The 27,565-nt window shown below is 35.7% G+C and overlaps 2 protein-coding genes and 1 pseudogene across 5 annotated transcripts; 1 reads left to right on the top strand and 2 right to left on the bottom strand.

The window, feature by feature from the left end:
• Positions 1–2,916: 2,916 nt before the first annotated feature.
• On the bottom strand, positions 2,917–17,368 carry LOC108204518 (triacylglycerol lipase 1). Its single transcript, XM_017374005.2, has 9 exons — positions 17,103–17,368; positions 16,599–16,709; positions 15,519–15,659; positions 14,545–14,655; positions 14,314–14,457; positions 14,195–14,235; positions 14,037–14,113; positions 12,735–12,830; positions 2,917–3,430 (listed from the first exon to the last, which is right to left on the bottom strand). Exons 1-9 carry the CDS (start codon positions 17,265–17,267, stop codon positions 3,102–3,104), a joined length of 1,215 nt encoding a protein of 404 aa, XP_017229494.1. The 5' UTR covers positions 17,268–17,368; the 3' UTR covers positions 2,917–3,101.
• Positions 17,369–21,604: 4,236 nt separating this feature from the next.
• LOC108205420 (pentatricopeptide repeat-containing protein At1g71420) lies at positions 21,605–27,414 on the bottom strand. Of its 4 annotated transcripts, none has more exons than XR_010292147.1 (3): positions 25,070–27,414; positions 24,106–24,232; positions 21,605–23,814 (listed from the first exon to the last, which is right to left on the bottom strand). XR_010292147.1 is itself a non-coding variant. In XM_064093646.1 (2 exons), the coding sequence occupies exons 1-2, from the start codon at positions 27,174–27,176 to the stop codon at positions 24,192–24,194; spliced, it is 2,148 nt and encodes a 715-aa protein (XP_063949716.1). In that variant the 5' UTR covers positions 27,177–27,414; the 3' UTR covers positions 21,605–24,191. The 4 variants fall into 4 exon arrangements, 2 of the variants coding, with proteins under 2 accessions (XP_063949716.1, XP_017230859.1); XR_010292146.1 differs by adding an exon at positions 24,593–24,831 and having other exon boundaries at positions 21,605–24,232; positions 24,916–27,414; XM_064093646.1 differs by having other exon boundaries at positions 21,605–24,232.
• On the top strand, positions 21,952–23,900 carry LOC108205422 (methylthioribose kinase-like; annotated as a pseudogene).
• Positions 27,415–27,565: the final 151 nt, after the last annotated feature.

A 27,565-nucleotide genomic window follows, 5' to 3' on the forward strand; every position in this document is an offset into this window, starting at 1 on the left:
ACCCAAGTTGGCTTTTTATAGTATAGTATATATTCATAAAGAGTGTTTTTAGTATATGAAACTGTTTAATAGATATCTACATGTTGTAGACTTTTAGTTTTAGAGGAGAGTACCAAACCAAAATTTTGTACGACTACAAATTATACCCATGTTGGCTTTTTATAGTATAGTATAGATTGGATTAAACAAGACATTTTAATTTTTTTTTTTTTTAAACAAAGATGTTAATCTAATAATAAAAAGTCATACGGCATCTACACCAATGATCGATTCGAACAAACAGTAATTTGCAATCGTCTGTTCTCATAAATAGACAGTTAAACGATATTTTGAAGAAAATGTATATACAAATACAAGTACCCGCTTCATGCATCTTCGTTGAATTACTGGTACCCTCTTCATCATGCCCTAACAAAGCTATCGTTTGAGCTATCGACCAAAACAGCGATTCCATACAAACTTTCATCACCAAATCAAGACCCCGCTTACAATTAAGAAGCGAAAAACAAAACTAAAATCGGACTGAATATCCACCCGCTTGAAATAGAGAAGAAAGACAACAAAATCTCCGATGTTTTTAGATCTAAGAATTCTTCCCGAGAATAGATCAGGAGCAGAACCACAAAAACAAGAGAAATCGGACTAAAACTCACACTCTTGGAAGAGAGACAGCGAAATCTCTAATAGTTTTAGATCTATTTTCCGAGAAGATGTATTATTCAAAACTAGGAAGAAAAACAAAACAATCAAGTGATTCGAGGCTTTCCACCGGTGAAAACCGATGGAAGCCCAAGTCGGCTACGACAAGAGAGAGGCTGGAGAGAATTAGGGTTAGGAGAGAAGCTAAGATAGTTGTATGTAGACATTTCAATTCTGATTTAGGTTTTTAATAATTCGAGTCCGGTTTGACTCTTTATTTCAAAAAATCAGTTTAGTTTTCAGTTTTCGTTTCACTTCTGAAAGAGTAATGAGGACCGTCAGAATTTATTATGACCTAAGTTTGTTTCGATGTAACTCAAGTACATAACTAGAAGTTCCTCGGATATAAATTGGATGAAAGTCTTTTGGTTAGATGATACTCCCTCCGTCCCCTTTTACATGTCCACTTTGAAAAAAAAATTTGTCCCAAATTACTTGTCCACTTCTCTTTTCAAAGCAACTTTTTGTATGTTTTTTCAAAAAGTAACAACTTCCAATGTTTGACAAGCATATATATACACACAATTCTATCTAATCCATTACATTTATTAGGGATATGTATGAAAACAAGATATCCAACTAACATTTTCTTAAGATGCGTTATTTTTTCAAAAGGGACAAGTAAAAAGGGACGGAGGGAGTATCAACTATGATAAAGGAACTTTAAATTCCATGATTTTTGTAGTTACCTCAAAACATGAAAACTTAATTACCTAGGTTCACCATGATCATTTCAAGTTACATAGCTTTTTAATATAAAAATATTAATTACTGACCAAAATTAACTCTATAACTCCTAATGACATAGTGGTGAATCAAATACACACATCTTATTTAACTTGAAACTCTGTGATGCAACTCCTAATGACATAGTGGTGAATCAAATACACACATTTTATTTAACTTGAAACTTTGTGATGCAACTTTAGAAGGAAGTTCAATTTTCTATGCAACTTTAAAGTTGACGAAACAAACGAGACCTGATGTGTGTATATATTTTATATTGATGATTTTTCCTTTCATGTTCTATATAATATATTATATTGTGTTTTTAATCGTCTAGCTCTGTGTTGTAATTCGATTTTTCAAGTGATACGTGACATTTGTAATTTATATAATGCAGTTGAAGATGATTTCTTGATTCGACACTGAACTGAAATTCATAATGCAGTGTTCCTGATAAAGCAATTCCAATTTAACTCTCAAATGTTTACCCCAATGCACTGAAAGATATAATAAACTTAATAAATCTTTGAACTTGTAACAATACTGAAGAATAACATTTTGTACATGAACTAAGAACCAATGCAACATTTCCATATGCTATCAACATACGTAGACCCCTTACATTTCTCTTAAAAATAACAAAACAAAACTATACACGTACAAACACATGCTTTTCACATATTAATGTCCGACGCCAGGGCTCGGGCCTGACTGATCCATACTTCCAACTGTGGGAAGTCGTTTGTGCTTTCTGTGTCCTACACCTCTAGGACTCGGTCCCGATTGCTCACTGGCACCAATGGCCGAGCTTTTCGACGGTGCCAACTGCACCGCTTTGGCCGAAAATGTTTCGGCCAAAGGCCGGCTCGAAGATTTAGTAGACGAAAGAAGCGAAATGAGAAGTAAGAAGTTGATGAAAAGTATGACCCTGATCGAAGCCATGTCGAACGATTGAGAGCTTTTAGCTAGCTAGGAACACTTTGGTACGTAATAGGGAGGAGATTTGAAATGTTTTGTGCGAAATCGCTTGGCTACTTATAAACACACAAGTGACACGACTATGAAGAAAGTTGACCAATAACCTAAATTATACTATTAGAATCAATTGAGTGTGAGAATTTAAGTCTAATATTGATACAGACGCCGCCAGATTTTAGGAGCCAATGTGGCAAATGCCTTGAATAAGTTGAACTTGGAACGCCAGGCCACCTTCGACTTTAGAAAGATAATGACGTCTACCAACGATGGCTGTGAGAATTATGCATGCATGTGTTCGGCAAGGTCGACGTGAGGATGAAGCAGAGGCGTAGACAAATCTGTTGGTTGCAATTTCATGAACCTAAAAGGATCATACATTATATGGGATCTGGCCAAACCCACTAAACCTGGGTTGATGGACCATAATGGCTTATCAGATTGTTCAGTTTTCTGCTCATCATCATATGCGATTTTTCGATATGTACAAGCTCTAGATAATCTAAAGCTACATAGTTTCTGCAAATTTATAATAACATTTTTCGATAATAGTTCACCATTCTTCTTGAAGTACAACAATGGTTACAATGGAAGGGAAGTGGGAGAGTAATACAGGAACACAGCATACGACTGCACTGAATATATCGGCATGTCTATGTACAGAACATTTACATATAAAATTGGTGGCATAAAACTGATAATTATGAACTTGCACTACTATAGTTTCCATATGACCTGAAAAATGTGATCATGTTATCATAGACATCTCCCTTAGCATATATGCTCAAGAGAAAGTCTATGTGACCATAATTTTCCAAGTAAAGCATATCTGGTTTCGACTGCAATTCTTGGATAGTGCGCTGCACATCAGTCACATCTGCTAAAGCATCATTTCCTCCATAGCCCATCCAGATTGGAAGTGAAGCAGGAATTTGACTTAAATCGAAACTTGGGGCTTTAAGTTGACCATAAGTCTTCAAGTTCTTAATCAATCCATAGTCATATTTCGCAAAAGTACCTTTCCGTATCACTGTTAATGAAGATTACCATAACAACTAGATATAAGCAGCAGGAAATAGAGTGAAGAACCAGCAAGTTCAAATAAGCTATGTTATCCTCTTTTCTTTAAACAAATTAAGGCGGCCGAGAGCAGGTTTACAATTTCCAAAGGAAATGTGGTGCCAAAAAAAAAAGATTTAACCTTAAAAGAGGAGACCACATTTATACTTTTAAGACTGTTACACATACCATTAATCATAAAAAAGATGGACTAAGAAAAATTTGCAGTAAAATATTTAACTTTCACTAAAATAACTTCAATAACAATATTCACGACTAAGGAAACCAAACATACCCATCTTTGATCGCAAAATACCACAGCCAACATGAGTACACTTGGTAAGTCCAAGATGAACTGTTTCATATCAGAACTAAGTCAACACCATATAATTTGATGGTCCAAATATAATCAGGCCCATAAAATAAGGCCCTTAAATTTAACAGGACCAACCCAGAATCCATGAGCATCATCCGGCGATTGCCACCGGACTAACTCAACCACATTCGGCCAAGCAGACAAGAACGTGTGATCTTTTCCATCTGTCACCAACCGCCCTGGATGTGGCCTGTGGGTGTACTAATACAGACTTCCCAGGCTTGTGACATGCTGATTTGTCCCCCGCGTATTGTTTAATTGTTCCCAAAACTCAAAAATCGCATATATAGTACAGAGGCACCATCCAGCCAGCTATGGGATAAAATTGCATGTCGCAAAATCTGGATCCTTAATAAGGTAACGGCCATTTAAATCCTAATTTCCTGGCCTATAAATAGACCAACAGTCCAAGCCTCCAAGGTTTAGGAATTAGGCAATTTTAAACACACACACTCATAATATATTAGCCTATATCCACTCCATTTCCCTTTTTTTCTCCAACAGAAACTTATTCACGCCGGAGGTGTCAACGAGTCACCAGCCCCTGCTAACAGTGTTTAGCAGGGACCCATTCCGGTAGCTAACCCTCATTTCCAATGAAAGAATGGAGAAGGGTAAACCTTAAAGGGATTTTAGACTTGTCAATATCCAAATGCCACACTATAAAGTAGGGTTTTAGGAGGGGTTTGTTCCCGCAATTGATCAGGATGACTCTCAAACCCTACTAACCTAATCTAGCAATACCAAGAACCAAGTCGAATGTTGTCACCAAACAAAGATGAAGGAAAATTTAATTTTTCTCACAACCATATAAAATGTCATAATACTTTTTAATATATTTTGCCATATGTTACCTGGACAGCTGGACTTTGATACTTGTGTCGCCTGTCAAACACAGGGGGAGATTAAGTGTCAGATCCCTAATTTTAGGTAATTAGGGATATTCGGGTGTACATCCAGAATCGGACACGGGTGTACGGGGCTCAGCATATTAGTGACTTAAGTACACATCAATCTATTTTAATTCTTTTACATTTTAAAATATAGCGTCTTCTACAAAACAAAACTAATACAAGTGATTATATACGTCCTATTTTAGGAAGCACCAACTCTTTAAACTGGGTGTTGTATGCATGTCCATCTCTTTTTTTTCCTCATCTATCTCTTTTCTCTCATATGCATCTTCTATACATACACCATATATCCACTCATCCATATATACATACAACCATATAAATACACACACACACACACATACATGAGGTTTGGTGGGGAACTAGCTTAGATGAGTAACTTAGAGCATCTCCAGCGGATTAGCTATATGATGTCCTAAGCTATAATTTTAAGGAATATGCACAAAAATTCACTCCAGCAGAGTTCTTACTCATTCCCTAAACATTAGAATCCATTTTCCATTCCTCATAAATAGGTAATCCCTAACCCATTCCATTCCTCATAGATAGGTAATCCCTAACCCATTCCTCATTTGATTTTTAATGATTAAATATTCAACTCTCACCTTTTGTACACTTTTTCCCACATTTTTTTTGTTATCTTTTGGTTAAAAATATTTGAATTTAATATTATAATAATAATAATAGGGAACACAAATAGAGATTATTGTTGGAGTTGTCAATCAATATATATTCTCTATTTTCTAGAAATTGAATAGTTTATCATATATTTAGAGAACCTCCTTAGGACACTGTTGGAGATGCTCTTAATAAATTAACATCTCAATCCCCGAAGGATAGCTGTATATTGATAAGAAAAACATACTCCCTCCGTCCCACCAGGTTCTTTACAGTTACCTCTTTTGGACGTCCCATCCATTTCTTTACATTACAAAACTTTCCCAAAATAGTTAACGGGTCCCACCACTTTATCACTTTTCCTTCCTTTTCACACTACTTTTACTCCACTATCTCTCTTTTATATATTAAAAATCGATGGGTCCCACCACTTCACCCACTTTTCTTCCTCTTTTTCACTACTTTATACATATTTCTTAACCTCCGTGCCCAAACCCAATGTAAACAATTGGGTGGGACGGAGGAAGTATCTGTTAACAAAAACAAACTAAGTGTTCTATACATTATATTTAATATTCTACTTTTTTGGTATATCATATATATTTAGTTTTATAATATTTAATATTCTATATCTTTTTCTTTAAATTATATTATAGTTTTTTTTGTAATGCCAATATTTTTTACTTTAAAGTACACCTAAAAAAATTACATAACATAAAAACATTAAAAACTATTACAAAACACTTAAAAATTTAGTAATTACTTGCGTCTTGTGTTCTGTAATTGTTAAGTTATACCATGTTATTTGTAACCTTTTTATTACATAACTTTTGAAATTTTTGTCAAAATTTTTGTTTCAATTTATTTAATTTTCTCTTTTTTGTTTTTCGTATTCATTAATTCTTTATATCATGTAATTTATATTTTTTTAAAAATTTATAGTGCTACCTATAATTTTTATATTCTTCCTTTTTTTATATCACTTCCCAAAATTTTGTGTTTGCTATTTTTTTATGTTATTTTTAATTTCTTCCGTACTATTTTGTGCGAAATGTAATTATTTATTTACTAATATAAATTATGTACATGTCCCTCATTATTTTGATGTATTCCACAATTATTTTATGTCCTATAATTATTTTAGGTTGTTTGTGTCAATATAATTATCATTACAGTATAATGTAGCTGTTATTTAGTAGTTGTATATAGCTGTTATTTACTAGCTGTAAATCAGTGATTTGTACAGTTGTATTAGGCTTGACTTAGGCTAATAATTGGGGATTCTGTAGGCTGATTTCCAGGCAGATATAGTGAGATCTGCTTGCTGATTTTTAGCGCTAATTAGCTCTGCTGTACCTATAAATACAGGAGCTTGTTTGTATAACAAATCATCGGAGAAATATAAGCTTTTTCTCATATCTTTGTCATGGTATCAGAGCCGGTTATTTGAAAATCTGCTCTTGTACTTCTTGTCCACCTTAATAATCAGTGTTTTTTTTTTAGTCATCTTTCTTGGAATTCATCTCTTGGTTCTTGTTTCTTTTCGAATCATGTCATTGGAGCAATCTAACAACTTTCTTGTTTGTTTTAATGGGAAGAACTACTCTGCTTGGTCTTTCCAATTTGAGATTCTTGTCAAGGGAAAAGAATTATGGGGCTATGTTGATGGAACGGAATCTGCACCTGACTCCAAAGAAAAGGAGAAACTTGCGAAATGGAAGGTGAAGGATGCTCAGATAATGTCTTGGATTCTCGGGAGCATGGAACCGTCTATGATTCTCAATCTCAGGCCTTACAAGTCTTCTAAAGATATGTGGGGTTACTTGAAGAAAGTTTACAATCAAAGCAACGCCGCCCGACGTTTTCAATTAGAGCTTGAGTTGGGACAACTAAGTCAGGGAAGCATGACAATTCAAGAGTTTTATTCTTCTTTTGAGAATTTGTGGAATGAATACACTGATATTGTGTATGAGAGTGTTTCTGCTGAAGGACTAGTTGCTGTCCAAAGTGTACACGAGACGAGCAAACGTGATCAGTTTTTAATGAAATTGCGGGGAGATTTTGAACCAGTCAGGTCCAACCTCATGAATAGAAATCCAATTCCTTCAATCGATACTTGCATAGGTGAGCTTTTTCGAGAAGAACAACGGCTCATGACACAAACTTTCATCGATCAGAAATCACAGAATTCTTCTCCAATTCCTGTTGCATATGTTGCCCAAGGAAAGCATAGAGGTGGAAGAGATATGAGTAATATCCAATGCTACAGTTGCAAAGGATTTGGACATGTTGCTACTAATTGCACTAAAAAATTCTGCAATTATTGCAAGAAAGCTGGGCATACTATTAAAGATTGTCCAATCCGGCCTCCGAAGAAATCTGAGACTGCTTACAATGTCTCAGTTGGATCCTCAAATGCTCCGAACTTTGGTCAGTCCTCTGTTACTCCTGAAATGATCCAGCAGATGATAGTTAATGCATTTTCAACTTTAGGAATTTCAGGTAACAAAAATTCTGCCCATAAGCCTTGGTATTTTGATTCCGCTGCTTCAAATCACATGACTAGCACAACAGTACCTCTAAATAATGTTCAAAAGTATAAAGGGGATCTTCATATTCAAACTGCTGATGGTAACTCTTTACCTATTACTGCTGTTGGTGATATTTCAACCTCTCTGAATACAGTTTTTGTGTCCCCAAAGTTGTCTACTAATCTTATATCTGTTGGCCAGTTAGTTGATAACAATTGCACCGTTCAATTTTCAAATTCTGGTTGTTTTGTGCAGGATCAAGTGTCAGGGAAGATGATCGCGAAGGGGCCTAAAGTGGGACGTCTCTTTCCTTTACTCCCATCACCTTCTCTAGTGTCAAATTATGTCTCTTGTAATGCCGTTGATTGTAATAATCAAGTGTGGCATAAGCGGTTAGGACATCCAAATTCTCATGTTCTTAGTATTTTACTTAAATCTGGTTTGCTTGGGAATAAAGTTTCGAATTCTTCAAATACAGACAATATTCATTGTGCATCTTGCAAACTTGGTAAAAGCAAAACACTTCCTTTTCCATCACGTAAATCTCACACCACCAAAGCTTTTGAACTTGTGCATACAGATGTATGGGGTATTTCACCAGTGGTATCTCATCAACATTACAAGTATTTTGTAACTTTTATAGACGATTTCTCTCGTTATACTTGGGTATATTTCCTTCGATATAAAAGCGAGGTCTTTAAAGCATTTCAAACTTTCCATGCTTTAATCGAGACACAATTTTCTGCAAAAATCAGAATTTTGCAATCTGATTCGGGTGGTGAATATACATCAAATGAATTTCAATCTTTCCTTCAAAATCATGGAATCATATCACAACGATCTTGTCCATCAACTCCACAACAAAATGGTGTGGCCGAGAGAAAGAATCGTCATCTTCTTGATGTCGTTCGAACTCTCCTCATCGAGTCTTGTGTTCCATCTCATTTTTGGTGTGAAGCCCTGTCTACTGCTGTTTATTTGATAAACAGATTACCATCTCCCACCTTAAACAATGAATCTCCCTACCTCCGTTTATATGAAGATGCACCAGATTATTCTGATCTTCATATTTTCGGATGTGTTTGTTTTGTTCATCTTCAGCCACATGAAAGGAACAAACTTACTGCACAATCTGTCAAGTGTGCTTTTTTAGGATATGGTGGTACCCAAAAAGGTTTTCTTTGCTATGATCCTAATACTCGTCGTATTCGTGTGTCTAGAAATGTAATTTTCTTTGAAAATCAGTCATTTTTTTGCACACAAATGACTTCACAACTCCCATCGATAGCTATATTGCCTCATTTTCCCGAGTCATCAGCCCCATCACAAAGATTTAAACCAGGTCATGTTTATCATAGACGCACATCTCCCACTATGGCTCCTGCGACTCTTTCGGACGCACCTGATCCTGTTCTACCGAGTTCCAATGATCCACCTCCTGTTCGGAGAAGCTCTAGAAATTCAAAACCTCCCGACAGGTATGGTTATACAAATCCAGTAGCCATGTCCACTACTTTATCTCCCATCTCTATTCCCACTTGTTATAAACAGGCTATGGAACATGAGTGTTGGCAACAAGCAATGGAAACAGAACTTCAAGCTCTTGCAGAAAATCATACTTGGGACGTTGTTTCCTTGCCTCCAAATGTTAAGCCAATTGGTAGCAAGTGGGTTTATAGTATGAAACTCAAGTCTGATGGCTCATTAGATCGATACAAAGCTCGGCTGGTTGCACTTGGCAATAAACAAGAATATGGTATCAACTATGAAGAGACATTTGCACCAGTTGCTAAAATGACCACTGTAAGAACCATTCTTGCTGTTGCTTCCTCTAAATCTTGGCCTTTACATCAGATGGATGTCAAAAATGCTTTTTTGAATGGGGATCTTAAAGAAGAAATTTACATGAAACTTCCACATGGCATGGCATGGATAGCTCCAAATAAAGTTTGCAGGTTAAGGCGCACTTTGTATGGGTTGAGGCAGTCTCCTAGAGAATGGTTTGATAAGTTTCGCCATACTCTCATCAACTTCTCTTTTACACAAAGCCAATATGATTCATCTCTCTTCTTTCATAAGACACAAGAAGGTATGGTCTTTCTTCTGGTCTATGTCGATGATATAATCATCACAGGCAGTGACACTGTGCTCATATCAAAACTCAAGAATATGTTGCATAGTACATTTCAAATGAAGGATCTTGGGGATCTTAAGTATTTTTTGGGTCTAGAAGTTCATTCTCGAGATCAAGGTATATTCTTAAATCAGCATAAATATGTCAGAGATCTTATTGAGTTGGCTGGTTTAAAGGAGGCTACTGCTGTTGATACACCAATGGAAGTGAATGTTAAATATCGAAAAGATGAAGGGGAGCTTTTGCCTAATCCTTATTTATATAGACAATTGGTTGGTAGCCTCATCTATCTAACAATTACTAGGCCTGATATCTCATATGCTGTCCATATAGTTAGCAGATTCATGCAATCACCTCGGCATCTTCATCTTGTTGCAGTGAAGCGTATTATTCGATATTTAATTGGGTCACCTACGCGTGGTCTATTCTTTCCAAAAAATTCTGATCTTCATTTGACAGCATATAGTGATGCTGATTGGGCTGGATGTCCGGATACTAGAAGATCTACAACTGGATGGTGTACTTTTCTTGGAGATGCATTGATCACTTGGAAGTGTAAAAAGCAAGATCATGTCTCAAAATCTTCCACGGAGGCTGAATATAGAGCCATGTCTGCAGCTTGTGCTGAAATTGTTTGGTTACGTGGCCTTCTTTCCGAGCTTGGAGCTTCTCAAATTAATCCTACTCCACTCCATGCTGATAACAAAAGTGCCATTCAGATAGCTTCCAATCCAGTATTTCATGAACGAACAAAACACATCGAAGTTGATTGTCATTATATCAGAGATGCATTTACTCGTGGTGTTATTGAACTTCCTCATGTTAGTACTAATCTTCAAACAGCTGATGTGTTTACAAAAGCTTTGACACGTCAACGGCACAAGTTTCTTAATGGCAAATTGATGCTACTAGATTTACCAGCATCAATTTGAGGGGGGGTGTCAATATAATTATCATTACAGTATAATGTAGCTGTTATTTAGCAGTTGTATATAGCTGTTATTTACTAGCTGTAAATCAGTGATTTGTACAGTTGTATTAGGCTTGACTTAGGCTAATAATTGGGGATTCTGTAGGCTGATTTCCAGGCAGATATAGTGAGATCTGCTTGCTGATTTTTAGCGCTAATTAGCTCTGCTGTACCTATAAATACAGGAGCTTGTTTGTATAACAAATCATCGGATAAATATAAGCTTTTTCTCATATCTTTGTCAGTTTGTAAAAATATTTTATGTCATCTGTAATGTTTTTATGTGAAATAAAATATTATGTGTTCTTTAATTTTTTGTTCAAATTTAAAGTGTTAAATCATTTATGAGACATATAAACCGTAGTTTACATTTTCTATATATTCAACAATAGAATCTATGTTAAAGTCAGTGATCTACAATAATATACTACCATACTGAACTTTATATAAGCATGTTGGCCAATATATATTAGACAGGGTCTTACTCTAATACAAATCTCTAAAATAAACTACAAACTAATGCAACTAAGAGGAATGGGAAGGGTTGTGGGGTCTAGGGATGGACCCAAAGGTGGGCCTATACGGGGCCTGGGTGGGGCCTAATATGGTAGCCTAGTGGAACCGGATGGGGTCAAGTTCAGGCTCCTGGCTGTTTGGAGCCTGTCTGAAGCCTTGATGAGGCTCTAGTAAGCCCACGACGGATTAAGTGGGGGCCGGGGTGGGTCCTATTTGGGTGATGTCATCAAGGGGGTAGGTAAAGTCATATAGGATGGCGTCTCTTGGTTTACATTTAATTTTTATTTTAGTAGTTTGTATTATATATAGTTCATGTGCAATTAGTCACACTGCAAATGAAGAAATTGATACCAATTTTCCTTTGTGGAGGTATGTATGTAAAACCCATTCATATATGGAATGAAAAAGTAAGATGTGGGATGTTGGAAGAGATTGTTTTGTCACATGTAGATAGTGCAGGTGTCCTAGAGGTGCAAATCTCTCTCTTGATGAACCAGAATTGGCGGTTGTTCTTTCTAAGGAAGATGGTCATTCTTCTAGGAAGAAATTGCATTACAATTATCTTATGTTTGATCACCAGTTACCACTTATTGTAACACAGTTCTATTATTATTATGAATGAAGTTAATGTTTGACATATATAAATCCAATTTGTTATTATTTTAAATTTTTTGTCAAGTCCCGTATCCAAGACTCTTCGATGATTGGCGAATCCTCATGTACCTGTACCCATGTCCCATGTCGCAGTATCTGAGTCCGTGCTTCCTAGGTCTTATCCAAATTCCAAACCATAAAATCAAAGGATAACACTAGAGAAGTCACCCATGGACCTTACTCTCTACAATAAGTTGTTATAAGGCCTTGGCCCTTGTATATCATTTTGAACTTAGATTGTCTGTAAGATGGCATGTCTGCTATCAATATAAAAGATCCGACTCAGATCACATACCCACGCCCATGTAATGTCCGGTCTGGTCAACACAGGTCCAAGAGCAAAGCCAGAGAGTCCAGGTGACGGAGCAATCAGCCACAAGTATACGAATATATATTTTGAAAAGCATAAAAGGGTGTCATCTGTTGAATAATTATAGCTTTCTAAAGGAGCAACTTAGAAATTGGAAGAGGAAAGAACAGATCTTGCATTTAATTCAGTAGCTTGGGAATGCTGTTAAGACTTAAGAGTAACAGATTATGCTAGAAAGTATTAGGAACATACTCTGGAAAAGATGCTGCAAATTCTTTGCTGATGACGGGTGAGGTTCATTATCAAGATAGAAGTCCACCCTAGAGCCATTAAAGCAGCAGTTCTTCCCTGAAATAATTGAGTTGCCAAAGTAATTTTAGAATTTCGAACCAAAAGAATTAGCATCAGCCAAAACATTCATGTAGCACATTTGAGCATGAGTAGTGAATCCTATTTTTTAAAAAAACATCAGCAAAATAACCTAAAAATATTCTTTAGAGTTAGAGTGGGAAACTCGATGCTGTAAGGTTACAGGAAGAAATTATATGAAAAGAAATTCGACACTGGATGGCTACCTAGAAGGGCCACCCTATGTTAGTCGGACTCTTCATTCCGCCTCGAAGTACCCATGCCGGACACTCGACACTTGGACATGGACACTTGGACGAGGATACTTATTTAAGGCCAAAAACATGTACATTTTTCAATATATTATCGAGTCCAACACATGGACACGTATCCATGTCGGACACTTCTAGCTCGAGTCTGATTAACATAGGGGCCACCCATGTGCAACCTTAATTTGTATATAAAGATAGCGTTGAGTTCTATGGAGACTACCTTATATCAGAGACTTTGGAGATTATAAATGTTCTGCAAGCAGAACATTACAAAATATATTTTGTAAGCAACACATGTTATGCGTGCATTACATATATGGTCTCCGAGGTCTCTAATAAAATTGTGGTCCATATAACTTTTCCCTATAAAGATATAAGTTTCCGTATCACAAAGAGTCAAGTGCAATATATAAAACTTGGATAACTAGACCTCTGATGCGAAACTATCCTGGAGACATGTGAAATACTAATATCTTTAGATTTGAACTCTTGATAATAGGCCTGAATGTATATTTATGTAAGCAAATGTAGTGGATAGAAAATAAATTCTTTGTTATATATGAAGACTTTAATTATGCCAACTAATCTCCTCATTCAACCGATATAGAACAACAGTAATTGGCCTACACGATGACAGATCAGGACAGGTATGCCTACATCTGGACTAGAAGGCTTATAAGTAAACAAAAAAAGTCATTAATAATGATGATAGTGATCTCCATAACCATAGAAAGAAGAATGAGAATTGTACTGCATATAAAAACATAATTTGCCATTCAAAAAGCTGCTTTTCTACAATTGTACATTTAGGTAGTTGGTAGTTTTAAAAGAATTTACACAAATGATTCAAAATCCGTAAAGCCTGCCTATAGGATCTTTTACTCAATGGTCCACTCCATGCTATTGAGATTAAGAGTAACGAAAGAGAACCTACCTGTAATTGAAGCAAGCAAGTCACCGCAGTCAATATTTGAGTCACACATCATATCCATGACTTTAGTGCCAAAATCACTGAACAGATTAAGAAACACAAAATTCCTTTAAGTGCTATGTTAGCCTGGAAACTTATTTAAACAAATAAGAATATCTGACCTTTTAAAATTAAGTTGATGAATTCCTAGATCAACCATTATCTGAAAAGAGAATATCAATACATCAGAATTTACAAGAAGGCTGAACTATTTTTAAACAGATACAACAAATTCAGCTACCCCATCGAGATGCATAAAGACCAGATCACGAACAAAAGGAGAAGTGATATGATCCAAATATGATATAGGACATAGAAGGGCAGCAGCTGCCACCATTTTTACAATCCCTGGCTGAGTAAAGGCAGCTAAAGACATAATTGTTCCCTGTAAGTGTAAAACAAGCAAGTGTTGAGATTGAGAGTACAACATCTAAATTAGGGAAATTTAAAGTGACCTTAGACTCAGAGTGACCTGTGAATGTCCAACAACAAACACTTTGGAATTTGTGAAAGCATTCACATAACGGATCATTTCTGCAAGATCGAAAAGAGCTAGTTCCTGCCAACTCCAGTCCCAGAAATCCTAACATCCAGACAGAGAACAAGAATAAAATACTATATTTAACTTCCTTTTAACACATGAAGCAAAGGTTGATAAAGTTGATAAGATGACTGATTAAACACATCCTACACACATCAAACAGCAGACGCTAGAAGCCTATGATTTCTATTACTCTACTGATGCAGTGGTGTCAATCTGTCACTACTACTTGCTGTGTAAACATAAGAAGTTGACTGAAAGATATGGTCGGTACAAATCACTGTTATATTGTCAAGAGCACTTGCATTTATTTGAGAAGTACAGCAATATAACTGCATTAGACATAAAGTGCCTTTCTTGAAGTCAGATATCAAAAGACAATATCTTTCTATGAATCAGTGTCACAAGAATAGTGAAAACATGTAGGTATCCCATATGAGTAGATACGCAGAACATTAAGTACCAGTATGCAATTTGGGACGTGTGCACAAAATATGAATAAATATTACAGATACTTGGTTTTAATTACACTGTTTAGTAAATCATAATTTACAAAGGTGTAACAATTATGTGCTAAAAAAATAACACTATTACAGTTTGCTATATGAGCATGTCGTGCAGCTATGCCAAGGTATTTTGTTTAAATTACGCACTATGCATGTTCCTGTACGATGTTTACTACGTCAATACAAAAATTTGATAACTCTGCAATGGATCCCGTCAAGAATTAAAGTATTTGACGGGATGAACTCGGCATCTTTTCATCATTATTTGTCAGTTAACATGAAGTTTGTCTCTAACTCATGTAGCTCTATTGTCTTTTTCAATATATATCTATCTATATGCATATATAATTTGGTCAATATTACAAAACAAAACCGCACTACCTTTTTCTATGATTGTACCTTATCTTCCACTGATAAAGTTGCATGACCATGACTCCAGTGTGTCCCTCGAACATTTCCAACCCAAACATCAAAACCTTGATCAGCAAGAATGAAGCCTAACGATTCATCCGGGGAATTCAGGAACCACGAATCACCACCCTACTTCAGTTCAAAACATTGAAATAAAGCTTGACCAAAAAAACATTCAAATAATTCATGGAAGTAATTTAAGTAGAAATCTGCAACTCCATATTATAAACATACACACCTAAGCAAAACCACAAATGCACACACATTACTTCAATAGTATTAATGCATCTCATGTAGAATTTTAGCTTCCACCAGCTTCATTTCAGACAAATTTACTCCATCACATACACAATTAACATCCTTCAATCTACAAATTGCATCAGAAAAAGGCTTTTTGTGGCTAAAGGATCATACCAGCTGAATAACAGATAATTTAGTCCTTTTACTTATATAGAGTTGACATATATAGAAATAGCAGTGGAAGGAGCTTTGCAAGTCTCCTTGATGATGAGTTGTAAGGCTGTGATTGAACTTTTCTGAAGCAGTAATGTAAACAGTGGCAGAGGCTCCTCACTTCCCATGTGAGAACATTTTTTACTAGTCCTATTTTAAGGGATCTCTCATCTGGTTTCAACTTTCAAGCTCAGGGACAGAATTCTCTCTCATATAGCTGGTTAGTCATACAGTTGCTAAACAAAGCCAGCTCCTATTCCATAACTGATGTTAAAAAGACAGAAATGGATTTTTCTATTTCTAATTGATCACTACGAGAACTTATTTACTTTACTAGAAATTAGCAACATTTTACATTTCCAGAGTATCAGATATTTGTGGTTCAATTATAATCCGTGACATCAAATTCCACAATTCTTTATATTAGGGTTGCCTACTACCTCCTTGGACCTGATCAGTGAATACACTTACACTAAACTAAAAGTCATAACATGTTATTAGTATCGATAATTTAATTTAAATGACTATAGAAGTGATAAAAAGGCACATAAATTTTACTTCTAAAACAAAATCTATATCTTCAATTGTACAAAAGAACCATCAAGGAAACATTACCATAAACAGCCCGTGTATAAGCAGAACCGGCTGACCCTTACGCCCTCCTAATTTTCCGATACTGGACGACACTCTCTGAAGACCCAACAAATATCCATCTTCTGTTTTAGTCTGCAAAAACAACACACCTATTAATTCATCTAGATATACTAAAATATAAACCAACACAAGCCTCGCCTGCTCGAATATCCAACCTGCGCTGAAATGAACCACCGAAATACATCGATACACACACACATAAGAGTTCCCTCACTAAAAAATTAACCAGAATTGCTGAAACCTCTTTCAAAAGTACTAATTCAACAATAACAACAATTTCCCCCTTTTTTCTGTGCTACCTTTTCTTTTTCACTATATTCAATCATGTACACAAATATTATCTATAAAAGGCTCGAAAACAGCGAGAATAATTGCTTTGCACACGCTCGTATCTAATTTACGAGTTTCAAAAAGTAATAACATTTTATACATAAATTGGGAAAATAAAATAGAGAGAGTGATTACGGAATGTTCGGAGCAAGGGTAACCGGAAGGTTCGATGAGGTGAGAACATAAACTAGTTGTCTCCGGCGATCGGCTCCGGCGAGTTTCTGAAACTCCGGCGTATGTGAGTTTTGGACAGAGGTTAATGATACAAAGCAGCAGTATCAGGAACTCCGGCGTAGTCATTTCCGCCGGCCGATCAACGGGAAAAAGAAGATCGGCGAGCAGTTAATGTGGCCTTTGGCTTTATCTGTTTTTGCAAAGTCTGTGTTCCTGGGAAAGTCAATAAATTTGGTGTTTATATCTGTTTTTTTAATCCACGTCAGCTGGTACGAGAATTATACAAAAAATTGAATTAACTTGGGAGCAAAGAGACAAAATCAGTAACTTACCTTCAAATACCGGATGACATTGAGCATTTCTTGGCTAAAAATTTACAGGAAAATATGATTTACAGTAATATACATAAAGTTTATCATTCTGACATTTATAATTATTATCAATTTTTTATGTTAATTATATTTGATTAGATTGAGATCTCTAGCAAAACAATTTGTCATATTAAAATATGGGTAGCGGTCCACAGCAACCGGTTGCTGTGGACCGCTTAACCAACAGCCTATTTTCTGGCCGTTGGATATGCATATCCAGCGGCCAGGATCTTATTAAAAGTTTAATGTGTCCAGCGCTTTTTTAGCGCTGGACAGGGATTCCCATGTCCAGCGCTTTTTTAGCGCTGGACGTGGGAATCCCTGTCCAGCGCTAAAAAAGCGCTGGACACATTAAACTTTTTAATATGATCCTGGCCGCTGGATATGCATCCAACGGCCAGGAAATGGAGTGTTGGATAACCAGTCCCTGGCAGCCGTATGCCAGGGACCTGGTCCCTTAAAATATATGTGTGTTGTTTATAACAACATAAAATAATAATAACATATTATTTTTAAAATATAACCCACTAATATGATCATTGTGGTTAAGCAAAATATTTTATAAGTTCGCTGAATTCGAAATAATAGCTTAGAGGTAAGGGTGAACATGAGTTGGGTTGGCCGGGTTAGTAATAAAAATTCAACCCAACTCAATATAATCGGTTTATAAAAATCTGAACCCGTTAACTCTGAAAAATATTTCCGACCCAACCCTATTATATGTACGTCGGGTAGGGTCGGGTCGGGTTGATCGAGTTTATTTTCAATTGTCTCGCTGTTGTTGCATTTAATTTTCTAAAAGTTTTCTTCTACGAGTTTCCTTAAAAATAGCCATTTTTGAAAAAAAAAAATCAGCTACGATGACATATAAAAAAAAACAAAAGTTGTGTTTAAATCTACCGTAAATGTTGTCTGTCAGCATATTTGTTAGTTTGTTCCTGATATTTTCCATCTTTAAGTTACTGACAGTGTATCTTGTATTGCAAAAAAACTGGAGTACAGCGTTGGTTCAACTCCTTGTACTTGTTTCCTTAACATTTACATGTGACAATGCTTTTGCTTATATTGCTTATATTGTAATAACCAACTAGTTGTCTAGCTACTTCAAAGTTTTGATTTGGTTATTGAAATTATTTATATTTCTAAAGACTATTTTAAACGGGTTGGGTGGAGGTTGATATATTAAAAGCCCTAACCCAACCCAACCTATTCGGGTTAATAAAAAACGAACCTCATTATTTTTCAGTTTAGAACAGTTCGGTTTATCGGGCGAAATAAGAGGTGGGTTGGGTCAGTTTTGCGGTTTATTCGGTTTTTTGTTCACCTCTAGTTAGAGGTTCAATGTAGTCCATCAATTTTTAATCAACATCATTGAATATGTGATTAATCTTATTACTCTTTTACGAACAAATAATTATCTTACTTCTACAATATATTTTGGCTTTGGTTTCTCGAATAAAATAGTGAATATAATACATTTTTATTATTTATATGTATGTTATAAACTTTCATTGTAAAAATTATATAAGTAAGTTACGTATTTATTTTACGATAATACTAGTTTATCACCCGTGCCACGCATGAGGCTATATAAATTTTTAAAATTTATTATTTATTAGAAGTATAATAATCTTAATAAACTTATTTATACTATTGTTCTTGAGATATAAAATTTGTTATGTAGTAATATATTAACATTTAATCATGTTTTAAATTTTATTTTTCTAAAAATTATTCTAAAATTACATGTTATGATATGAACTTTTTTCAAAATGATACGTTTTATTTTAATACGTTTTAGGACATCTTATAAGTTTTGTTCTGAAAATCGGTGATTAATCATCGATTAATCCATGTTACGTAACTCGCTAAACTGATTAAATCTCCGATTAATCATCGATCAATTCAATTAATTTCCAATTAATCCTTGTTCCGTGCTTCATCGATTACGTCCAATTTCCGCCTTTTACAACACTGCTTATAAGTAGTATTATGTATAAAGTAGACGGACTTAGAGCCTGTTTGCCTCGGCTTAAAATCTGGGTTTTAAGTCATTTTTGGATTTAAATTGAAAAATGTTTGTTTGCGTAATAAATCAGAGGTCAAAGTCAAAACTAAGCCAGAATCCGACTTAAGGCCAAAAGTTAGTTTAAGATACTTTTTTCACTGACTCTTTTTTTAATATTTTTTTATAAAAAAATCCTACAAGTCATAAATTATCCATAAATCACTTTTATTTTTATTATTATACTTTTAATAACCCATAAGTCATTAATAAATCAAAATCACAGAAACGATATTTTAAATTCCAACTTAGAGCATCTCTAGTGGGGCTCTTAAATCACTCTTTAAAATATAATATAATATTTGGGTCCTATAGTGAGTTAGGACATTGAAAAAGATTTCATCTCCAACGCTCCTCTTTATACTTGCTTCTTATTCATATTTTATTCATATAAATGAGAGAGAAAAGTAAAAAGAGAGAAATGTTAGTGGTAAAGTTGGATGGAAAGTAATATTATATTCATGAAAAAAATGTTAAGAGCTCCTGCATGCTCTTTAAAATAGAGGAGAGATGATTAAATTTTTGAGTTAATTACACTTTGTAACCCCTAAGTTTGCTCCAAACGCAGTTTAGTATCTGAACTTTAAAACGTGGCAATATGCACCCTAAACTTAACATTCTCGTGCAAGTTGTAACTCCTAGTCACTATTCCGTCCAAATCTGCCGTTAACTTTAACTGTTTTAGAGATAATAGTGTGTATATTAGTTTCTAACAGCTACTTTACCCCCCTGTGGCCCCTCAAAGTTTATGTATTATATTTTAAAAATTATTTCTGAACACACAGAACGATGTAAAAAATATTAAAATACTTTGAAAAAAATGTATTTATTTTAAAATTTTAAAATAAGTTACATCGTTTATGTAAAAATAAATAAATTTTCAGATTCTATATCCAGATATATATTTTAAAATTTTTTTACATCGTTGTGTGTGTTCAGATTTATTTTCAAAATATAATACATAATTTTTGCGGGGTCACAAAGGGTAAAGTAGCTGTTGGAAACTAATATACACACTGTTACCTCTCAAACAGTTAAAGTTAACGGCAGATTTGGACGGAATAGTAACCAGGAGTTACAACTTGCACGAGAATGTTAAATTTAGGGTGCATATTGTCATATTTTAAAGTTCAGGTATTAAACTGCGTTTGAAGCAAATTTAGGGGTTACAAAGTGTAATTAACTCATAAATTTTTATATAGTTTCAAGGAGGAGCCCATTGGAGCTCTATTATTTATCTTGCTTTTTAAATTTGAAATTAAGAGCTCATTAAGAGAGCCAGTCGGAGATGCTGTTATAGTCATAAGTTATAAATTGACCAAAACCGCTCCAAAACTATAATCCAGAAGAAATATGCTATTAGAATTGAGATTTTTTTTTTTTACATAAATCTATACTATACTATAATAAGGCAACATGTGTATAATTTGTAGTCCAAGGTTTTAGTTATATTTTTTGGTTTGGTACTCTCCTTTTGTACTACAATTCTACAAATATGGAGTCTATTAGTCTTACATTATTAAACAGTTTCAAATATTAAAAACACTCATAACAATATATTATCATATAATATTTCATTAAATTTTTTTTAATGATGTTATAAGTATACAATTTTGAATATCTATTTTTAACAAGAATCTTCATATAACTTTTTTAACTTTAACGTGTTTTATTTCAATATAAACACCAACTATTACATAACTCTTTTCAACTCTAATCTTAAAATTTATTGTTGTCAAAAAAACCAGGATTAGAAAATTACGTTGAAATTCGATTGATTGGATTACCGGATCTTTCAAAGGTATTACACGATCGGCTATGTTTGGAAAAGATTTGAATTTTCTGATTTTTTTTATTTTTAAATCTACGTGTACTAAATTCGGATTAAATGTACTAAAATTCTAATGTATATATATATTTATTCGGGTTTGTCCATTTTCAAGTAAACGAGAGAAAATATAATCAGTTGAATAATATAATTTAATTAAAATTCAATTCATTAATACTAAAATACTAATAAAATGATGTTAAAATTTAAATTATAAATAATAAATTACTAATTATATACCCGCCCGTGCTTTGCACGGGTTAAAGGCTGATATTTATAATGATCTGGCCAACTATTAGAAAAGTAAAAGTAAAAATGTCTAGGCTGGTCTTCAATGTTTTTGTAGTTGAAAATCCTGATTCCACGGCCACTACTGGAAATTATGAGAGAATCATGCAGCCGCCTTTCGCTTTCCGGAGCCATTGGACCCACGTGGTTCATGCCGCTCCATTTCGTACCCTGACTCATTCAACCATGCATGTTTTTATATAAATCGCACCACACACTTCCCACCCGCAAGCCACAGCCACCGGCCACCAGCCACCAATGGAGTCATCATCCAACGAGTTCCGACCACTGGACCACAAGTACATAGTAGAATATATAAAAGCCACGCCAGCTCTGCGTTCCCAGTTGGGATACAATCTCGATGACTTGAAAATCAGAGAAGTTGGTGATGGCAATCTTAATTTCGTGTTTATTGTTGCTACTCCCTCTGCTTCTCTCGTCATCAAGCAGGTAAATTAGATTGCGTTTGAAAACATGTATTTCATTTCAAATGACATGATTTGAGGTGTTATTTCAAATTCTCAGTTTTATACTGGTATTAGTATTTGAATGTTCTCTTTAACGTGTTTGAAATGTCTCTTGTAGGCTCTCCCTTACGTACGGAGTATGGGGGAATCATGGTCGATGTCGAAGGAACGTTCTTACTTCGAGGCCGAGGCCCTAAGAGAGCAGGGCCGTCTCTGCCCTGCTCATGTTCCCAGTTCCCACAGTTTATTACTATGACAGAACTATGAGTGTAATTGGTATGCGCTACTTGGAGCCTCCGCATATAGTTTTGAGGAAAGGACTTATTTCTGGAATTGAGTATCCACTGCTCGCAGAACACATGTCAGAATTCATGGCGAGGACTCTTTTCTTCTCGTCGCTTCTTCATCTTACCACCACGCAGCACAGAAGTTCAGGTGAACTACATGAAAATTTGAAAGAAACTTGTTTGTGGCAAGCTTGTTATCAGTGATTTGACAATTGGCCTTTCTGCAGTGGCGAAATTTTGTGGAAATGTGGAAATGTGCAGGCTCACTGAGCAAGTGATCTTCTCTGATCCTTACAGAGAGTCTCAACATAGTTACTGGACTTCCCCTTACCTTGATAGTGATGCTCAAGCAGTCCGGGAAGATAATATCTTGAAGCTTGAAGTTGCTGAACTAAAATCAAGGTACTATGCGGCCTACAGAGCTCTCTTTTGTTGTATGTGAATTATGATATCCAGCTTAGCTTACTTATTCTGTCTCCAGGTTCTGTGAAAGAGCACAAGCTCTAATTCATGGTGATCTCCATACCGGTTCTGTCATGGTCACCCGTGATTCGACTCAAGTCATAGATCCTGAATTTTCCTTTTATGGGCCAATGGGATTTGATATCGGAGCCTTCATTGGAAACTTGTTTCTGGCATACTTTGCACAGGATGGACATGCAAACCATGGGAATGATCGAAAAGTATGTTGATCCCATCTCTGTTTCTAAGATATAAGGTTCAAGAGTTTAGAGTCAATCTGGATCGATTTCAGTTGTCAGAATAAAATTATATGTGTTGTGCAGCTATACAAAGAGTGGATTTTGAGGACCATAGTTGAGATATGGACTCTGTTTGATAAAAAGTTTACTGCTCTCTGGGATGACTCTAATAATAGCTCTGGAGAAGCTTACCTTCCAGAAATCTATAACAATGCAGAGCTTCAGCTGCTTGTGAAGCGGAAATACATAAAAGATTTGCTCCATGACACTCTTGGATTTGCTGCTGCCAAAATGATAAGGTCAGACGGTAATTATATTTCATATCGAACATGGTTCCATCTTTCATAGTACGGAATTCTGATTCTATTTTTCTGGACCAACTGATTTATGGGTGCAAACAAGAAACTTCAGCTGCAATGCGAAATATACATACCTGATGTGATTTTCTTAAATGCATTCCAGTGCTTCTAAAATATAGTGTTTGTTACAATAGTCTAACCAGATTATCTTCAAAATACAGGAGAATTGTAGGGGTAGCTCATGTAGAGGATTTTGAGTCTATAACTGATACTGCTACACGAGCAAAATGTGAACGGCAGGCTCTTGATGTTGCCAAGATGATCATGAAGGAAAGGCGAAGATTTGAGGCCATTACTGGAGCTGTTTCTGCCATTCAAGAATTCCATAAATAAAGTGTTCTGGATAGAATATGAAGGTTTCTGATTTCATCTAATCCATTTATGCTTACCATATACTGTGTTCCTAAGCATGTTAACTTTGCACAGAAACATACCTCTTGGTCAATGGTATCACCCTTGCTCTCCTTACCGGAGGGTTTGAAGACAAGATTGGTGCGTAAGTGTGTTTTCAAAAAAAACAAATAAATAAAGAATAATGTATTTTATTAAGGATTATTATCATTTTGTTAGTTTTTAAGTATACATGAAAAGAGAATACCTGCTTCTCAGATGTAAAATCTGTATACTGTATATAACAGTTTCCAAAGCTGCTATATGTGTAACAAACTTTAAGCTTTGCAGCTGTTACTTATTGTAACAAACATAAACTTTGGATCTCTTTCGTTCTGCAATAAACAATTATCACACAGGGTAAATAACACTATGTTTCATGAATTGTCCAAGTACAAAGAAGTAAGAGTGCAAAAACCTTACTAGCAAACTGCAAAAGAAAAAGTAAAAGCAATTATCAACTTTTCTAGTACAGAAAATTTCTGGTTCATTTACCCTATATTTACTGCACTTGTAAATCATCGCTAAAACATAGAATGGTATATGTGCCTAACCCTAACTGTAGCATATGATGGTAGGAAAAAAAAAAAAATATTTCATATCTTTAATTACTATGGCTAAGGAACCAAAAAGAATGACGGATAGTTGTAGACCAGTATTAACCATTTACCATTAAGAGTTGATTCATTACGCACATGTAACAAATAAACATGGCACCATTTGGAGTTTCAGTAACATAAACTGCCTCTCTTGCACAATCTTACGCCTGTGCAAACATTTTTATCTGCGAAAATGACCTAAAACTCTCGTTTTCAACCAGCTCAGCTATTAAAGTATGGGACACACAAGAAGAGCTGAATTTTCTTCCAAGACAGTTTCTGGCAGCTAACAGCCCTTGACCCTTGCCTAGTAGATATCTAGATGGTAATGCCGCCTGTAATCGGGTTGATCATAAATCATTCAGACTGTTTTCATTTACAACCCTAATTATTTGGATGTGTAGATCAACTTATGTTACCAGTAATCATTACAGGAGCATGCCCTCTCTCGAAAGTGGTGGAATCGATTGGAATCCCTCACAACAATCTCCATTTGGATTAACCCAGATGCAAACTTCATAAAGTTATGACAATCGACACAAATTCTAATGTTCTTGATAATTCTAATAATACCGTCATTGCGTTGAGAATGACCACTATTCATCAAGGCAAACACCAAAGCCAGCTTCTCACTGTGATGATACAACTGCTCTTCCTTGTGCTCTTCTTCAACATCATGCAGTGCTAAGACTGTCTCAGGGACATAACCCACACCTTTTAACTGCTTCACTAGCTCTTCAAGATTCTTGCGGATAGCATCTCCTTGGGGATGTCTTAAACCTCCAGATGCAAATTCATGGACTCGACTACCACACTCAGTCCAGCTCAAACCAGGTTCCTTCTTTACTCCCTGCCCTTTCATTTCCTTTCGTACAAGGCCTGCTTCACCAAAGCTACCGGTTAAGCAATATAAGTTTGACATCATAACGTATCCTAGTGATCTTTTTGGATCCAATTCCATTAGTTTTGAGGCAGCCATGTTAGCCAGCTCGGTTTTACCATGTTTACGACATGCCGCAAGCAAAGTGCTCCACACAACAGAATCAGCTTCCATAGGCATTTCTTTAATAACCTTCTCGGCTTCAGGAATACGACCAGCCCGTCCAAGTATATCAACCATACATGCAAAGTGATCAAGTTTAGGAACTATTCCATAATTACTGCCCATAGTATTAAAAATTTTAGAACCTTCATCTACCAATCCAGCATGACTACAGGCCGAGAGGAGGGCTACAAAGGTGGTTGCATCAGGTTGGACATTCATTTGATCAAAGGTGGACAATGCTTGCTTAGCTTGTCCATGCAAGCCATAAGCCTTTAACATCGAATTCCAAGAAACTGTATCTCGATAATCCATCTCATCAAATACTCTTTTGGACCTCACGATCGATCCAGTTCTTGCATATGCATGGATCAATGAATTCGCTAGTACAGTGTCATCTTCAAACCCTGCTTTGATAACCTTTGAATGTATAGCGGATGCATGTCTATCAGTTACTAAGCCAGCACAAGCCTTTAACACAATGGAGTATGTATAACGGTCTGGAGAAAAGCCCTCTCGACAAAATTGTTGAAAAAGGAAGAGAGCTTCTTCTGGATTCCTTTCAGAAAATGTGGTTATTATTCCAGTCCAAGAAACTACATCTCGATTTCCACTACTATCAAGAAAAAGATTGTAACACTCAGCAACATCTCCTCCAAGATTGGAGTAAGCTTTTGTTAACGCAGTTGTTACTCCTATTTCAGAAACGAATCCCGTCTTTATCGTCAGACAGTGGACTTGAAGACAGCATTGCAACACCAAACTAGCATCATCACAATTTTTACCCCATAAGGAAGATATGACACCAAGAAGCGTTGCACGATCAAACCCAACACCATCATGTCTCATCCAGGAAAAAAAATTCAAAGCTTCAACCCAATGTCCACTCTGCTGAAAACCTGCAATCATAGAATTCCAAGTAATGAGATTCTTATACTGCATGCCGTCAAAAACAATCCAAGCCTCAACCTTTTCATCATCATCACCACCACCAGTATTACAACAATTCTTCCAGTACATTGTAATGAGAGCATTGGCAACATAAACATAATTATCATAAGAGGTTTTCAAGGCATGTACATGTACCTGCCTACCACGATCACCATCACACACAGTAAGTACACTTGCATACGCAAAATCAGTGGGACGACAGTCAGACACCATACTCGAAAAAACCCCAAAACAGTCATCACCTCTCCCTTGTTGAGCATACCCAGAAACCATAGCAGTCCAAGAAACAACATTTCTGTCAGACATCTCATCAAACACCTTCCGTGCACATTCCAATCTCCCACATTTCGCATACATATTAATCACATGATTAGCTGTATACATGTCATTTGCGCAAAAGGGGTTGTGCGTAAGCATGTGGTGATACAAGGCATCGCCGCGCTGGAGGCTTTTGGAGTTAGCACAGGCATGAAACAAGGTGGCATACGCTTGTGGTAAATGAAGTGTTTTGAAGTCGTGGAATAGAGTGATGGCTTCTTGGAGATGATGGCGCGTGCAAAGATCACGCAACTTGTGGAGAAGATGGGTGGATTCGGAGGTGGGGTAAGCAGAGGAGATGGGAATACTGGTAGTGGTGAGGGTCCGAAAGTGGCCGGCGGCGCGTGTGGTTGGACGCTGCAAAAACATGCCAAAAGTTAACGCGGTGGGATGACGATTTTTCTGATTTTTTTGAAAATGTTTCTATCTGGTAAGATATATCAGTATTGAAAAATCAAATTATTTTCCAGTTAAATATCTTTCGTAAAAAAATGTTTTAGAATTTTTAAGTTTCAAATTTTAAAAATAAAATTTAATACTTTTAATTTTGAACATGGTGAGGAAGTGGAGGAAGCGGTGGGGAGGGAAAAAGATGAAAGGGAAGTGGTGTTCATCTTCTTTTTCAGAATATAATGGAGAAACCCTATTATTGTGTTTGGTCGAGGAGGATGGAATGGAATGCAATGCAATGAGTAAAAATATTTGAAACTAATAGAGATAATAGAGATAGGAAGAAAGTTTTGAAAAATTTTAAGGAA

The sequence above is a fragment of the Daucus carota genome, chromosome 1, assembly GCF_001625215.2.
Source record: "Daucus carota subsp. sativus chromosome 1, DH1 v3.0, whole genome shotgun sequence".
Lineage (NCBI taxonomy): Eukaryota > Viridiplantae > Streptophyta > Magnoliopsida > Apiales > Apiaceae > Daucus > Daucus carota.

Excerpts from the sequence above, each read along its gene's own strand:
- LOC108205420 (XM_017375370.2), bottom strand. The coding sequence starts at position 27,176 with ATGTTTTTGCAGCGTCCAACCACACGCGCCGCCGGCCACTTTCGGACC. Across the intron at positions 24,832-24,915 it reads TGCTCCTGTAATGATTACTG|GCGGCATTACCATCTAGATA; the intron begins GTAACATAAGTT and ends ACCCGATTACAG.
- LOC108204518 (XM_017374005.2), bottom strand. The coding sequence starts at position 17,267 with ATGACTACGCCGGAGTTCCTGATACTGCTGCTTTGTATCATTAACCTC. Across the intron at positions 14,458-14,544 it reads TTGTTGTTGGACATTCACAG|GGAACAATTATGTCTTTAGC; the intron begins GTCACTCTGAGT and ends TTACACTTACAG. Across the intron at positions 12,831-14,036 it reads CTTGCTTGCTTCAATTACAG|GGAAGAACTGCTGCTTTAAT; the intron begins GTAGGTTCTCTT and ends CAATTATTTCAG.